The sequence below is a fragment of the Xenopus laevis genome, chromosome 3S, assembly GCF_017654675.1.
Source record: "Xenopus laevis strain J_2021 chromosome 3S, Xenopus_laevis_v10.1, whole genome shotgun sequence".
In the NCBI taxonomy this organism is placed as follows: domain Eukaryota; kingdom Metazoa; phylum Chordata; class Amphibia; order Anura; family Pipidae; genus Xenopus; species Xenopus laevis.
Window position 1 is genome coordinate 20670442 of NC_054376.1, and position 17576 is coordinate 20688017.

At 41.3% G+C, this 17576-nt stretch overlaps 1 protein-coding gene across 7 annotated transcripts in view; it reads left to right on the plus strand.

The window, feature by feature from the left end:
• Window positions 1-6573: 6573 nt before the first annotated feature.
• brd4.S (bromodomain containing 4 S homeolog) overlaps window positions 6574-17576 on the plus strand; it is a 70948-nt gene continuing 59945 nt past the window's right edge. For 2 of the 7 annotated variants that reach the window (XM_041587607.1, XM_018254234.2), the window contains exon 1: window positions 6575-6696. In XM_041587607.1, coding sequence (XP_041443541.1) covers window positions 6623-6696 — 74 coding nt within the window. In that variant the 5' untranslated portion in view covers window positions 6575-6622. 7 annotated transcript variants of the gene reach the window in all.

The window sequence follows — 17576 nt, forward strand, 5'->3', positions numbered from 1 at the left end:
AGCTTAGCTCTGTGATTGCCAAACCTCTTTACTTAATTTTTCAGGATTCATTGAGATCTGGCATAGTGCCGAAAGACTGGCGAATTGCTAATGTGGTGCCTCTATTCAAAAAAGGATCCTGTTCTCTGCCTCAAAACTATAGGCCAGTTAGTCTGATGTCAGTGGTAGGAAAGCTTTTCGAAGGGTTAATAAAGGATAAAATACTTGACTTCATAGCAAATTATAATACTATGAGTTTGTGCCAGCATGGTTTTATGCATAATAGATTTTGCCAGACTAACTTAAGTAAGTAGAGACCTCGATTCTGGGATGGCAGTGGATGTGATTTACTTAGACTTTGCTAAAGCATTTGATACAGTGCCACACAAAAGGTTACTGGTTAAATTAAGGAATGTTGGCCTGGAAAATAGTATTTGTACCTGGATAGAGAACTGGCTAAAAGATAGACTACAAAGAGTGGTAGTAAATGGAACATTTTCTAATTGGACCAGTGTTGTTAGTGGAGTACCGCAGGGCTCTGTACTATGTCCCTTTCTTTTCAACTTGTTTATTAGTGACCTGGAGGTGGGCATTGAAAGTACTGTTTCTATTTTTGCAGATGATACTTAATTGTGTAGAACTATAGGTTCCATGCAGGATGCTGCCACTTTGCAGAGTTATTTGTCTAAATTGGAAAACTGGGCAGCAAACTGGAAAATGAGGTTCAATGTTGATAAATGCAAGGTTATGCACTTTGGCAAAAATAATATAAATGCAAGTTATACACTAAATGGCAGTGTGTTGGGAGTTTCCTTAAATGAGAAGGATCTAGGGGTTTTTGTAAATAACAAGTTGTCTAATTCTGGGCAGTGTCATTCTGTGGCTACTAAAGCAAATAAAGTTCTGTCTTGCATAAAAAAGGGCATTAACTCAAGGGATGAAAACATAATTATGCCTCTTTATAGGTCCCTGGTGAGGCCTCATCTGGAGTATGCAGTGCATACTAAATTGTTTAGAGGAATGGAAGACTTAAATTATGAGGGTAGACTGTCAAGGTTGGGGTTGTTTTCTCTGGAAAAAAGGCGCTTGTGAAGGGACATGATTACACTTTACAAGTACATTAGAGGACATTATAAACAAATAGCAGGGGACCTTTTTACCCATAAAGTGGATCACCGTACCAGTGGCCACCCCTTTAGACTAGAAGAAAAGAACTTTCATTTGAAGCAAGGTATGGGGTCCTTCACAGTCAGGATAGTGAGTTTGTGGAATGCACTGCTGGGTGATGTTGTGATGGCTGATTCAGTTAATGCCTTTAAGAATGGCTTGGATGATTTTTTGGACAGACATAATATCAGACTATTGTGATACTAAGCTCTATATTTAGTATAGGTATGGGTATATAGAATTTATGTAGAAGTAGGGAGGGTGTGTATATGGATGCTGGGTTTTCATTTGGAGGGGTTGAACTTGATGGACTTTGTCTTTTTTCAACCCAATTTAACTATGTAACTATGTAACCAAGAGGGATTCAGATTTTCTGAAGGACTTGACCCTTTCTAAAGGGAGATGGATAAGCATCTGATTATGTCCAGAGTATGTAGCCGAGCTTCCTGGTCACACTTGGGGTCTTGGAAAAGGATGGCAAGACAATCTCTTGTGATGTGTGAAAGTCAGAGAGCATCTTTGGTCGAAAGTTGTCTGCTGTTTTTATGATGACTGTCTTGGAGGATTGTTTGTTTACCTTCTTGGATTGACAGGGCCTGAAATTCACAGACTCTCCTAGCGGATGTAATGGCTAGCAGGAAACACATCTTGAGGATCAGGAACTTGAGGAGTACTTGATCCAATGGTTCTTGTGAGCAGACTCTCCTCTAAGTCTCCTCAGTCCTTGGAAAAACCTTCTGATCAGGGGCTGTTGAGCCGAAGGAGTTTCAGAGAAGTGAGATATTGCCAAATCTTGTCCTTTTAAGGTTGAGTTGCTGAGACCTTTATAGGCTCCTTGTCGTAGAAATTCGATCAGCTTGATTTCTGAAAGGTTTTGATGTTTCATATCATTAGATTTTTCCAATGTGATGAAATACTTCTGAATTGTAGAGCCAAGCCGTCAGGTGAAATCTTTCTGGATGCAGATGGAGTATTTTACTCTGTGGCTGAGGAGATCCGGAAAGATTGGGAGACAGAGTCGTTTTACGACTTGACAAGTCGTAGGAGAAGAGGGAACCAAGGCCTCCTCGGCCAATGTGGGGCTACCAGTACCACTTCTGCTTGATCTTCCTTGATATTTTTCAAGATCCGAGGAGATCAAGGGAAACGGGGGAATCAGATAAGGTCTGTTGAAGTTCCACTTTTTTGAGAACGCATCCGCAAATGCGCTTTTTTGTCCTTGCCCCAAGGCACAAAAGTTGCTAATTTCTTGCTCATAGCCATTAGGGCTAGGGAAAATGGGCCCATTTTAACTGGACTAGGTTGAATGCTTTCTGATGTAGTTCCCATTCTCCCGGTACTATACGGGAGCGGCTTAGTTTGTCTGCCAGTGAGTTCAGTATACCGGGAACGTGTACTGCCTTCAGATCTATCAGTTGATGTTCTGCCTATAAATACATAAGAGTGGTCAAAGCTAATAGCTCTTTGGACCTTGTTCCACCTTGCTTGTTACAGTACATCACGGCAGTCGTTTTGTCGGACTTGATCAGTACAGCATTTCCCTGGACTATGTGTTGGAAGTCCAGGAAGCCCAAGTGTATGGCTTTCAGTTCCTTTCAAATGGATGATTTGGGTATATCTTCCTCTTGCCAGGTCCCCTGTATTCTGAAATCTTCTAGGTGGGCTTCCCAGCCTCTCTTGCTAGCGTCAGTTGTCATAGTTATCCATACTCTTGGAAGGAGACATATTGGTCTGAGAAGGTTGTCTTCCTCAAGCCACCATTTGAGGGATGCTAGGGCCTCTGGGCTTAGACAAATGAGCTGGTAGGGATTCGCATAGTCGTGGTCCCATTTCGAGAGAAATTACATCTGAAGAGCTCTGGTGTGGATTCAAGCCCATTTGACACATTATGAGGTGTATCCTAGTTTCCCCAAGGTTTGCCGACATATTCTCACGGTTGTCATGGGCAACAGTGAGAGAAAGAACTGCCCCTCTGATGTCTGGAATCTTCCTTGCCGGGAGGCTTAAGAACATAGCAGGACTCCCAGAAACTCCAACTTTTGGGTAGGCTGAGTGTGGCTCTTTTACCTATTGACCAGCCAACCCAAGTTTTGTAGGTATGATGTGGTCATTAGAAGGTGTGATGTCAGAAGATCCCTGGATGGGCCATGATTAGGAGATCGTCTAGGTATGTGAATACCTGGATTCCTGCTAGTCGGAGGTTGGCTACAACAGGTGCCAGGACCTTGGAGAATATTCTTGGTACTGTAGCGAGTCCAAAGGGTAGGGCTCTGTATTAGTGTCGGTTAAGAATTTTGAAATGAGGTAGTTATCTTATTGGAATATGCAGGTAGGTGTCTTTCAAGTCTAGCTTCACTAGCCAATCCCCTTGTTCTATTCACTGTGAGATTGACAAGGTTGTCGTTGAGCTTCTGCAAGTTCAGGATTACTTTGAATTCTCTGTTTGTTTTCTTCGAAGAAAAAGGTGAGAGTACAAACCTCTGTGTCTCTGGTCTCGGGGGAATGACAAGATAATTATTTTCTTTAATTGGTCTTGTATAACCTTGGTTAGCCTTCTGGAGATCTTGGTCTGTCTGAGGAAATAAAATGCGTGGGTGGGGTTTTCCATAGTTCCAGTTTGTATCATTTAGATATGATGTCCATCAACCACGTGTCTCGAGCCCACTCTGTCTGAAAAAGAGATATTCTGCCTCCTACAATGGACAGAGGGCCTCCAAACCTTCATGCTCTTTTCTCTTGTTCTTGTACTCCCTTACCAGGAAAGGACTGGTCTTTTGGTTTCCGCTGCCTGGAAAATGGTCTGCCTGGTTTATATTGTTTGACATCTTTAACAATATCGATAGAGGCTTTTGCTACGAAGTCATTGGCCACCTTTGTGTCTTGTAACATGTGGGTGAGTTTGCCTCTGTCCTCACCTCTTTTGATGGTTTCCTCAAGTTCTTGTAGCCAGATATTGTTGGCTTTGGTGACAGAGGTGATGGCTATTGCAGCTAGTTTCTCCAGCCACGTAGGCTCTTTTTAATGAGGCATCCTGCCTTCTCTCCATCGGCTCTCATAGTGATACTCCTTCATCCACTGGGAGCGTGGTTCTCCTGGCCACTCTAGTGATTGCTGCGTCTACTTTAGGAGTGAAATCCCAAGTCTTGGACTGGTCTGGTTAAAAAGGGCAACATTCTCTTGAACCCTCTGGATATAACAAAGTTTCTAGTCCGGACTTTCCCATTCTGAATCTACCATTTCCTGATAACTTCATGTGGGGGACTGAATCTTTTCTTTTTTCCAGATCCAAGGTTTTTCGTAAGGCCAATATTAAAAAGTTTCTACCAGGTCCAGATTGAAGGATAAATCCTTTGTGGTGGAGCTGTTTGAGCACAATTTACCCTCAGAGTCCAAACTATTACCTGGGTATTCTGGACTGGATCTAGTTATAGTCCCTTGGGCCAAGGGTTCAGTTCCCCTTAGGTGGCGATCGATAATTTTTAACACATGGTCTGTGACTTGTGTTACCATATCTGCCATGGATTTGTTAAAGGATTCTTTCATCCAGGTCATGAATTCCTTAATTTGATCGGAATACTCTGCTGAATCTTGTAGGCATTTAGCGCAGGAGTTTCTAACTGGCAAGGCTGGATCATTGCAGGATACATATTCTTTCCTGTTTGATTTTCCTTCTATGACCTTCCCCCAAAGAACTCCTGTAGAAAAAAGAAACAGTTAACTCAGTTCCTAGGCATATGTTTATTCCCTGCTTGCTTGAGTGAAAACAACATCCTTTTTTTTCGCCTCTCATAATAACTAACTCCTTTGAGCCCAAATGAGAGTGTCTGGAACTCATAGATGCCTCTTTAGGCTGACCCTGGAAGTAGGGTTGCCACCTTTACTAAAAAATATTACCAGCCATTGGGGGGCGGGCACCAAAAGGGGTGGTCCGTGATGGGAAAAGGGGGCGTTGCTACGTGGCGTGCCGCAAAAGGGGCAGAACAACATCGCAGAGATGTCCACAGCGCTGGGAAAAAGGTAAGTTCTGTGCGAATTGGGGGCAGGCCAGGGGCTTTTTTTTAAAGGGTATTACAAATTACCGGCAACTGCATTGCCGGTAAATTTGTAATACCGGCCCCGGCAGGTGTTTTACCGGCTAGGCCGGTAAAATATCGGCCGGGTGGCAACTCTACCTGGAAGAGAGGAACATATGTATCCAGGGTGTCCACTCATACATTGTGGACTGACGTAACAAGCAGAGGTGTACTTACTATTGTACTCTCTGAACTGCAGGCAAACAGTTTGTCTTACCAATCTGGCAGCTTTAGGGGGAAAATGTCACCATTTAAATTTTCATGCCCAACCGCGTAACTTCTGCATCTATTCTGATATATCTGCATCAATTCGCAGTGTGCCTCAGCTTTCATTCAGCGTGCCCCCTTCAATTATGGTTGCCACCTGGCCGGTATTTTACCGGCCTAGCCGGTAAAATACCTGCCAAGGCCGGTATTATAAATTTACCGGCAATGCAGCTGCCAGTAAATTTGTAATACAATTAAAAAGAGCCCTCGGCCTGCCCCCAATACCCTTGAACTTAGCTTTTCTTTGTGGTTCTTTTAGTGTCTGTGGTGCGGCCCCGCCCATTATGACGTCACAGTCCGCCCCTTTGTGTTCCCGCCCCCCACCAGCCGGTAAATAAATTTTAAAAAGGTGGCAACCCTACCTTCAATCCATCGCACCCGCGTCTGCATGCCGGCACAAAATCTCTGCCACAAGTTGGAAGTGGGAACATCAGCGTCTTATTGCGCATGTGCCGAGTACACGGCATTGCATCTGACTGCACTGGAGGCACACTTGGGCCATAAGCCCGTTGGCTTCTCCAAGAGCTCTCACAAGGACTCAAGCCTCGGTTCAGGAGCTTCAGCAGAAGAGAGATAGGAGGAAAAAAAGATGGCGGCCAGGGCAGGAAGTAAGCTTTTTATAGAAGAATACCTATCCAATCACGTGGCAGGGGGGATTAACCCATAGTATGCCCACTGCCATGTGGAAGGAACAGGAAAAGAACATCACTCAATACTGAACTCCAGGTACCACCGAGACAGATTCAGTTACATTGAGTAGGACTAGCCGATGATTGTGTTTGTAACACGAAACGCGTAAGGCGGAGAACACAATAAATCTTTTCTACCTGATTTCTACAATTTGTTGGCTGCCTATACATCAATAATACAAATAAGAAAAAAATACACTTGTTGGTTCAGCAATGAAATTTTATAATGTAGATTGAATTATTTGCAGTGTAAGTGTCATTTAGAAATAAAAACTACACCATAAAAATCATGACAGAATCCATTTGAGGGTTGCAATTTGCCCCGTGCAACCAAAGACATCTCCCCATTCTGCCCCCGGTCAGAATCACGTACTCACCCCCGTGAAGGATACGCTTTACGTTGCGGCGCAAGTGTGAGAGGAGGGAAAGAGAAGTTGGGTGTAGCCTATGCGCATGACATCACGGTACGTAGCGGCGGCGCTGGCGCTGAGCGAGGAAGGAGCCCTGGGAACGAGCGCTCGGTGAGTCTCCATTAGTCCCGGGCAGGGATCGCACCGTTATCGTTGGCTGTATAAGCACTGACAGCGGCCAGATCTCTCGCTGCCCGGAGGGGCCCTTACAGGTGAGCTCAGGGCCGCTGCCCGCCTATTTTTCCATCTACATACTCGAACATGGGCTTCGTTGGGCCCGCATTGCGTAACTAAAGGAACAAGGTGGGAGGAGTTTCCGAATTTGCCTGCTGAGGCTACTCTGTTTGCGTTACGGTTTCCTTTTGTTGCTGTATTAGCATTGACTGAAATGTTTACGTTGTTTACGTAACGTTTGGTTGGCTAAAGCGGGGTTACGCTAAATACGTAAAGGCGGGAACCCACCCCCAGCTGCTTGCGTTCTGATATCCTGGTTGTGCCAGTTGGTTGGCAAGAGTTGGAGAATAATGTATTTGGGAAGGGGTAAGCCTGTCATCTGTTTTATGTAGAGAGGTACGTATAGCTTATTCTATGCTTTGTCGTCCGTTGCTGATTTACACACTGCGCCCGTTCTACGTGAAGCAAACGGGTTCCATCAATTTTTTGTGTTATACGCTACAGACATTACACAGATCAAACCCTTTATGGGCCCCTCCTTTTCGAGGCGTTTGTATCTGCCAAGGCTCTGACCCAATACAGATCATGTGAAATGGGCGGGCAGCGCTACGTAATAAACGTAAAGCTTGTTCGAGTAGGCGGGGGTTAGGTTACGTTGTTTGGGTAACTTAAGCCTGTGATCCGAGGCTTGTTATGCGGAGTGTTTCCGTGCGCTTGTATTGTGACTTTACGCAACTTGAGTAAACAGGAACCAGAAGTGTTGTGAGTGTGTACAAATACGTTACCGCTCTTAAAGGGCAACTCACATCACAATATTGGATTGTTTATGTTTCTGTCTGTCCAGTGCATTGGCAGTGGGGTATTATTTGTATAGATGTTAATAGATTGTGCCTGCCCTTTCACTTTATAAAAGCTTATTAAGAGTGCATATATTACAGTGGGGCAGTGAAAAGTTTTGTCTTAGGGCTTTTAAAGATTAAACCTATTTGATGTTTTTTTTTATTTTTCCCAGCCTTACTGCTCTAAAGCAAAGTATATAATATATTTGTGTACATACTCAAAACTGCAGTTGTCTATGCCTTCTGCATAATGGTAACACAAATAATAATGTGGAGTTGTTTAACAGGAAAGCAGGCACATTGTGTTTGTTTCAATCATTGCTAATTTTATCTGAAAAGTATCCACATAGCTGCACAGCCTATCTTCCAGTTTTCTTTGATTGCTTTCCTGACACTTGCACTGTTGTCTTAATTTATAGTAGGATTTCTAGATGCTTTTTTTTGCTTCAGTTAAAACACAGCTGTGTTCTTTTTAGTAGGATGTCAGACAAAAATAGTGGGTAACGTAAGGGTTTATAATAAAAGGAAATGCACATGAAAGGGACGGTATGCTCTCCTTTTCACCAAGTAGAGTCTCTACGGAACATTCTTTATCCTGTTGTTTTAATTAGGAAATATGTGTTATTTGTTCTTGCACTAAACAGGGCAACATTTGAAAGTGAAACTAAAGCTGCATTCTACATCCTGTTCCCAAAGAGCAAAGCCAAACATTCGCAGTCCAAGCAGATCATTGTACATAGACTTCTCAGTAGGCTGATGGTTTGCATGACTTAGCTCTTTGGGGGCATGAACTAAAATGTGGCTTAAAGTAATACTGACACTAAAAATTTTCTTTTCAAAATATTAATCTATATTCAAGGTTACCTATAGGTCGTGTTGATCGTTCTGCTTTTGTAAGTAATTGTTACTTGACGTTCCTTAAACCTGACTGTTTTTCCAACCTGACTGTCCCTTCTCAATTTTTCCGTTATATTTTCTAATGCTAACAGACTCCTCACGAAACTATATCTACTAAACAATTCTGATATTTTGTACTTTGTGCTATTGTTGAAATGTTTTGTTGTACCTTAAACAGTTTAACAATATATAGTGTATTTTATAAACGAACCACTAGAGGCAATGACATACAGATATCTGTTGGTTAATTGTAACTCTGGCTAAAAAATTTTTCTGTTTACATATTGTGTATGTATCATAAGTAAGTTAGCCTATCATTAAGTGTCCATGGGGGACAAAAACGCGTATCTTTTATACATAATGTAAAATAAAGATTTTGGATTATTTAAAATTTGGGCTCCTGGATTCTACTGATTGATTGACTCTGGTGTTTCGGGTGTTGCTCCCCTTTGCTGAAGGTCTGGGGGCATTAGCACCCACCGTGGAAAGCAGTAAGCTTGTCCCCTAATTCAAAGAATTCATGCTTCCTATGATGTAGATCTATATGCTAACAGACTCCTGCTGCACAATATGGCAGCCCCCTCATAGAGGAACATGGGGGTAAGAAAGGTAATGTAAAAGCATCTGGCAAATACTTATATAGCAAAATTATAAATAGTATGCAAAGACAATATTATAGATATAAAAAAAGTTATTTTCTGATGTCAGTATCTCTAAGTTACTTTTTGCCCCATTCAGAGCAATACATATCAAAAACCATAGACCTTTCTTTAAAGAACAGGCAAAAAAAGTACGTGAGCCGTTCTAGAACAGATGTAGAAAATGGGGGTATACCTTCCTTTTTAAAGTTTTTGTAAGTTTAATTACTGTTGAAAGCAGGATCTGTCTGGCAGTTTATACTGGCTGCAATGTTTATTTTCACTCCTGAAGCCCAGCTGATTAACAGACGGGAAGGAAAATTACTCCTCCATTATTTCACGATCCAGAACTAGAAAACAGACTGTGACATACACATAATGCTTTCATTAGCAATTACAGTTAGAAATACAGTTAAACTCATTCACATATATTGGTAAGTCGCTTACCTTTACATTTTAATTAATCATGCAAAAAAGTTTTGTGAGTGGAGATCCCTTTTAAATAGTGATGGTATGATTTGTTTGCCCCATTTTGAGTGTTATCCATTACTGTAGCTCTCCAGTTTGCAGTTTCAGCAGTCTGGTTGCTAGAGTCCAAATTACCTTAGCAACCATGTATTGAAAATTTGCTTAGATTTGGCCATTCTATAACATACTAGAAATTAACTAAAAGGTGAACCACCCCTTTAAGGCCCCCATACACTGGGCGATATAAGTCGCCGACTGATTAAGTCAGCATCTTATTGGGCAGTGTATGGGGCATCGCTGATTAATATCTGGCCTCGATGGGGCAGGTTTAAAAATCATTTTGGATCAAGGGACGTGTCAGTTCCGACTGTATTCTGCTTGTGATCCGATTGTCGGCCCAATATTTGCCTCCTTGAGGTGGGTTACCGGGGAGAGATCTGCTAGTTTGGCGACTTCGCAGGTCTCTGTATTTATGGCTGCCTTTAATCTTGTTCATTTTAGTTCATGGCCATTTAGGTTGCTATATTGGGGCTTATTTATAGACACTTGGCACTTTTGCACCAGGGCACAAAACCATGGCAACGAATCAGCAGTTTGCTTTCATCAGTCTGTTGCAAAAAAAAATTTGAAAGTAAGTGTCTGGATGTTGCAGTTACTGCTCTGTTGCTCATTTCCCCAGCATTTGTAAGTATGCCCTACTGTGCTGAGGATCCTAAAGCTCTCTATTTTTTTTTTAAAGGGAAGCTGACACCAAAAAAACTTCTTTTAAAAAAAAATGATTCTTCATTTGAAGTTACCTATATGTCATGCTGACTGTTTTCTCCTTAAAGCTTTCTTTCACTTAATAAACCCAGTTCTGCATCCGACTGTGGCCGACTGTGGCAGCCAGACTCCTGCTTCCTGTCAGAATGTGAGCTCGATGATGTCACAAAGGGGGCGGAGCTTCCTCCTCCTCTCCGCTATATCTCTCTGGCGTCTGTGAACCAGGTGTGCTTTAGTAACTGATTTGCTAAGTACTGTAACTTGGTCATCATTTATATAGTTTCTTTATTATTATATAATGAAGTATAAATGCATATTCATTCTCTTTCTCACAGTGTCACACTGTTTCGGTGACTTGCGGCTGCCGCTGCGGAACTGTTATGTCCTCCTCCTCCTGGGGCTCTCCTCCTGACGGGCGAGTGTTGGCGCAGAGAAGATGCGCACGGAACTAGCACGTCTCTTAGCGCCGAAGACAGTCTGCTCGCTGGGCCTTGATACATCCCGCGGTGCACTGGGTAGAGGATCTAAGAATACTGTGTTCAAATGATAAGGACAGCAAACAGCCCGAGATGGAAATAGTGTGCGAACTACAGATGTGGGACTTCTCTTCTCATACCGGCTGTTACATCAGCGCGCAAATGACGTCACCAAATCTATCCGCCCTCCACCCAGTGCACCGCGTGATGTATCAAGGCCCGGCGAGCAGACTGTCTTCGGCGCTAAGAGACGTGCTAGTTCCGTGCGCATCTTCTCTGCGCCAACACTCGCCCGTCAGGAGGAGAGCCCTTCCGACTCCAGGACAGGGGCCTGTGTTTGGCCTCAGCTGCTGCCACAGTCTTGCCGGCTGGATCGGAGAAGCCCCAGGAGGAGGAGGACATAACAGTTCCGCAGCGGCAGCCGCAAGTCACCGAAACAGTGTGACACTGTGAGAAAGAGAATGAATATGCATTTATACTTCATTATATAATAATAAAGAAACTATATAAATGATGACCAAGTTACAGTACTTAGCAAATCAGTTACTAAAGCACACCTGGTTCACAGACGCCAGAGAGATATAGCGGAGAGGAGGAGGAAGCTCCGCCCCCTTTGTGACATCATCGAGCTCACATTCTGACAGGAAGCAGGAGTCTGGCTGCCACAGTCGGATGCAGAACTGAGTTTATTAAGTGAAAGAAAGCTTTAAGGAGAAAACAGTCAGCATGACATATAGGTAACTTCAAATGAAGAATCATTTTTTGAAGTTTTTTTGGTGTCAGCTTCCCTTTAATCTTTTTATTGCGGTTCTAGCAGAGTCTGTATGTTTATAGTTGTCCTTATGTTTTTCTTGCAATTTCTCCTGCTCAGCCTGACTGAAAGGAGTATGTTGCTTTAGTCTTTTCCTTTCACTTTCATCCCTGGTTGCCTATATAGAGCTGCATTATCATGCATTTCTTATGTGCTACTGATCAGATCTGATTTGATGTTTTGCTTGGATGATCCTGATTGTGTTTTCGGATCACATGTAAATTGCATGTAGTTGCATCATGAGGAGTGCTACTATGAAGGCTGTGTTTACAGCAAAACTAGCTACACTATATCTCTATGGGGCAGATTTATCAAGGGTCAAATTGAAATTCTGAATTAGTTTTTTTTTAAAACTTTTTTTAAAGTTTTCTTTTAAAATTAAAAATTTTCTAGATTTATCATACTCTGCGCCTTTAATAACTCAAATTCGACTATTCGCCACCTAAAACCTGCCACCTTGCTGATTAAGTCAATGGGAGACGTCCAGGGACCAATTTGGAGTTGTCTGCAGCCACTCACATTTAGTTTTTTCAGAGAAAAAAACTTGAATCGAGTTTTTTAAATTCTAATTCGATTCAAGTTTTCTGGTCAATTCTATCAAAGATTTTCGAGTACATTGGAGTTTATGGCAATTTTAAAAAACTCACATGAAGTCCCTATGATTAAAGGGATCCTGTCATCGGAAAACATGTTTTTTTTCATAATGCATCAGTAAATAGTGCTACTCCAGCAGACTTCTACACGGAAATCCATTTCTCAAAAGAGCAAACAGATTTTTTTTTATTTTCAATTTTGAAATCTGACATGGTGCTAGACATTTTGTCAATTTCCCAGCTGCCCCAGTCATGTGACTTGCGCCTGCACTTTAGGAGAGAAATGCTTTCTGGCAGGCTGCTGTTTTTCCTTCTCAATGTAACTGAATGTGTCTCAGTGGGACATGGGTTTTTACTATTGAGTGCTGTTCTTAGATCTACCAGGCAGCTGTTATCTTGTGCTAGGGAGATGCTATCTGGTTACCTTCCCATTGTTCTTTTGTTTGGCTGCTGGGGGGGAAAAGGGAGGGGGTGATATCACTCCAACTTGCAGTACAGCAGTAAAGAGGGATTGAAGTTTATCAGAGCACAAGTCACATGACTTGGGGCAGCTGGGAAATTGACAGTATGTCTAGCCCCATCTCAGATTCAAAATTAAATATAAAAAAATCTGTTTGCTCTTTTGAGAAATGGATTTCAGCGCAAAATTCTGCTGGAGCAGCACTATTAACTGATTCATTTTGAAAAAAAATGTTTTTTCCCATGACAGTATCCCTTTAAGTACCAGTTGGTATGAAATGCGTAAGGCGGAACATCAATGGGTCTGTATGCCTACTTTTTTTAAATTTTGTATGTAATAAAAATATTGATTTTTATCTCTGAATGGAACTCTTTGGAGTATAATTTTTGAAACTTGATATTTGTACACTGTGCATTGCTATGACTGTAACCAGGGCCCAAACCATCAACTTTTTCACTTCACTAAACTTTGCAGCCAGCATCAGACATTCAGTCAATAGTTTTTTTGTTGAATCCACCTAACCCATTCCTGGATTTCCATTGCTCCAGACTCCAGAGAAGAATCGTTCACAGCGCTTATGTATTGTATTCCCAAGCACGGAATCCTATAGGCGAATTTCGGTTCCCACGAATAAAGAAATTGCAGAGAGCTGGAGAAGGAGATGGGCGCAAATTTGCTGGTGAACAAACTAATCTGAAATAGCGCCGGTGTGAGCGCCCAGGAGCAGGGACTGAGAACACGCATTGAGTTGTGCACAACTGCCGGCAATGCGTGCTCTCAGTCCCTGCGCCCTCAAACCTGCGCTATTTCCTTCTCTCAATAAAGGAATTTTTAATGTATGATTCACAGGCTGCTCCAAAATGATCCAAGTATATATGCTCCAAAATAACATGATGCTTTGTGATTCATTCCTTTTGGTGATTCGATTGGACTTGTAACTAATTTTATCCCAACTGCCCCAACTGCAGTAGATCAGAGGTAAAAGGTTAATACTGTCAATAAAATTGTAAATATTCCAGGTGAGTGTTTTTCATTCTGCAAGAATGGGCAGTAATGAGTAGATGTCACAAGTAGGGATGGGTGAATTTAATCTGAAATGCTTTTACGTCTGGGCGACAATTTTTTTTTGACACATACCATTTTTTTTTCTCCCATTGAAGTCTATGGGCGTAATTTCCGCAGCGAAACACAGTGAAAAAATGTACTCATCCCTAGTCACAAGCTTTGTCTTTGTGTGGATAGATGGTTTCTTGGCTATCAGGTAGGGGACAGTAGTGGCTTGCTGGGTAATTTTCTGTTCACCCCCTACAGCAAGTAGATGCAGCCATTTACTTTGTGGGGATACAGTTTATTGTAAGCACTGATTTTGAAACCCTTATGTTATAATTATTTGTATTCTATTGAAGAGGGTCAATGGAGCATTTCTAATGAGCATTTAGAAGCTGTAAGGGCAGAGCATACGCATCATCTACAGTGGAGGGGGAAAAGGCAGGAAAGGATTTCATTGCACAATTGCTAAAGTGTGACTTTGTGCTGAAATCTGCCCTGTGTGTGCTCTTGATCTGCTGATCCCATGTCTATTTATTAAAGTCCAGATAGGGGAATTGGGTAGAGGCTCTGGCCTAGCCACTCGATAGTGAAATAGTCAAAAATAAATGGAAAGCCAATACCTTGTCTGCTACAAACGGGTGAATCCCAAACTTTATTCCATGGTGCTCACAACACTTCAATGTTCCTATCCCATGTCTATTTGACATACACAAGATTGGGCTGACTGGAGCAGATCGGCCTTTTTGGCCACTGACTTATCTACTTCAGTTAGAGGAGAGTATGGACTATGCAATGCCCCCACTCTAACAATCCAAGACTGATTTATGTTTAATAAGTGTTCTAATGCCTCCACGTTGGGTTTAATGTGCCTCCTGCTGGCCACAGATATTATAGACTATTGGTCTGAAATGACCTTTAGAATGAATCTAAATTGAGTCAAGTTAAAAACTCAAATTAATTGAATTTACAGCTTAAGTTCAATTAATTTGTGACTTTAAAATACTGTTTTGTAGCAATTTTCATTGCTATTTATCTATTGAAATTGGATACTTTGAAATCTATTTAGTTCTCTGCAAAGATTGTTACTTTATGATACATTTAGATACATTCTGTAATGGAAATGTTTTATTTTCACTGTTTTATACTGCACAGGACACTAGCCCATTTTGTATTACTAATACTTTCATTACTATTTAATTGAACCGTTGACAAGGTATTTTGGAATGGAAACCTATTATCCGCAATCATATTGAATGGGACGCTTGAACTAATCTTACATTTTATTTTTTCTTCAAACTTTTTAAATATTCTGATTCTCACCTGATGGACATATGGATTATTTATGGACAGTTTTCGTATTATTTGATATGTATTTTATTTATGGCCTTTACAATTAATTTTTACACGTGGTATCATGCCGGGTAATTATGCTAAATTGTTATACGTATAAATTCTATGTGCACTGATATCTGGTATGCTTGACAAAGGGGTTACGTCCCAAAACATTACATCCACAATAAACTAGCAAGGGTTTTTGCTGCTAGCATTACCCAAGTTGTGCCGGTGAAATACTTTTCTTCTACTACCAAATAGCCCCCGGGACTTTTCATGCTTGTGTTGCTCCCCAACTTTTTGAATGTGGCTCACGGGTGAAAAGGGTTGGGGACCGCTGCTCTATGCCAGTATACTGTACCGATAATTACGAGAATTTGCTGCATATTTAAGCTACCATTTGATAGCTGTGTGGACTCGGTGGAGGCGGCGTTCTGAGGTGATTTCAGGATTTTATTACCTTGCCAGAATAAATGGCAAACATTTTGGGAACAACCGTGCATTAGAGGGTTAGGTCACATACACTGAATACATTTACTGTATTAATAGTCCTGTTTAGATTTTTGTATTTTAGCATGGGTCTTAGGGGCACATTTATTGGGTCAAATTCATGGGAGTTTTCTGAAGCTGCTGTGAACTCAAAATTGAACCAATCTAAATTTATTTAAAAAATCTAATTTTCCAAACTCTAGTATCGCCTCGAAACCTCGAATTGAATTTGCGTTTTAAAAACTCGATTCAAGTTTTTTCTCTGAAAAAACCTTGAATGTCAGGAAGGCTGCAAACAACTCCAAATTGAGCCCAGGATGTCTCCCATTGACTAAAACCGCAATTCGGCAGGTTTTAGGTGGTGAATAGGCGAATTCCAGTTCTTAAAGGGCCAATGTATGATAAATCTCGGAAATCGAATTCTAAAAAAAAATCTAATTTTAATAATTCCCCCGTCTAATTTTACCGTTTTGGCCATAAAAAAAGACTCAAATTTAAATTTTAGCTTCAGTAACTCTACTATACTTGAAGCCATGGGGGCAGCCATTCCAGTACAGGATACGCAGTACATAACAGATAAGCTCTGAAGAATCCCATTATATACTACTATACTATATTCCTCTGTTATACAAGGAGAAAAAGACAGAGGAAGTGAAGATTTTTCGGACTCTGGTAATGTAATCAATTTGTCTAATTATGAACTCTCACAAGATGAACTGAGACTTTTGTCACGAGGTTTGAATTATGTACCAGATGGTTATAGTGATATTTTTTCCACCATCTTGGATTTGAATAAATTTTTTAGATTGCTTACCTTGAGACAACACTATTCCACTGTAACTCCTACTGTAGATAACATTGATGATACAAATCTTGGAAACATTGATAGCGGTTCCTTTATACCAATAGATAATGACTTGCATTGTTCCTCTCATGATTTTGATGATCTATGTACACTGCATGTATTACAGGATGTACAGAGAGAGAATGAATTTGCTATAGATTCTGAACCAGCTGTTACACATACAAGTTTTAGGAACAAATCAGAATATTATCCAATACAATCTAAAAGTAACTATATAGATTTGTTTCAAAAACTTGTCCAAAAGGATATAGAAACATTATCAGCTAAAAACAAAAAAAAAAGAGAGGGATAAAAAAATCTGACCCGAGGGGAGTCCATGGCACTCACTGCCCTTAGTCGAAACAAAGATAGTTATCAAAAATGCCGACAAAGGTGGGGCAGTGGTTGTCATGGACACCTCGACAAATGAGAAGGAGGTGCTGAGACAACTTGGAGAGAATGATACATATATTAAGTTACAGTCAGATCCCACCGCTAAATTTAAAAACCAATTCAAGAACTTGTGGACTTTGGTTATGAAACTAGAGTTTTAAACAAAGCAGAGTGCGAATTTTTGATTTGCCCTAATCCGGTTATCCCGATATTTCATGTCTTGCCCAAGGTCCACAAGTCCTTATTAGATGTGAAGGGTCATCCCATTGTCGCCAGCATCGATTCATTGAATGAAAGCCTCTCGAAATATGTGGATAGGTTGCTGATCCCTTTAGTTGAGAACCTTTCCACCTTTTTAAAAGACACAACAATGTATATAAATAAGCTTGAAAGTGTGCATTGGAGACCCTCCTATACTTTACTTAAGACACTCATGAGGACTCTACACCCTTCTTGGATAATGTGTTTTCCGCGAAACAAGGTAATATGGAAACTACACTGTATCGTAAACCAATTACACGTAACACTCTGTTGTATGCTCAAAGTGGACACCCGGTAGCATCCCCGTGGGACAGTTTTTGCGGTTACACCGGATATGCTCCACGTGGGATGCCTTTCAGGAAAAAGCTATGGAGCTCTGGGATAGATTTGTGGATCTGGGATATGACACTAAAGATATCAAATTGGCATGTGAAAAGACAGTTTCCAGAGATAGATCAGCCCTTCTGGGTTATGATGCCAAAGAAGCTAGTAAAAATAGACACA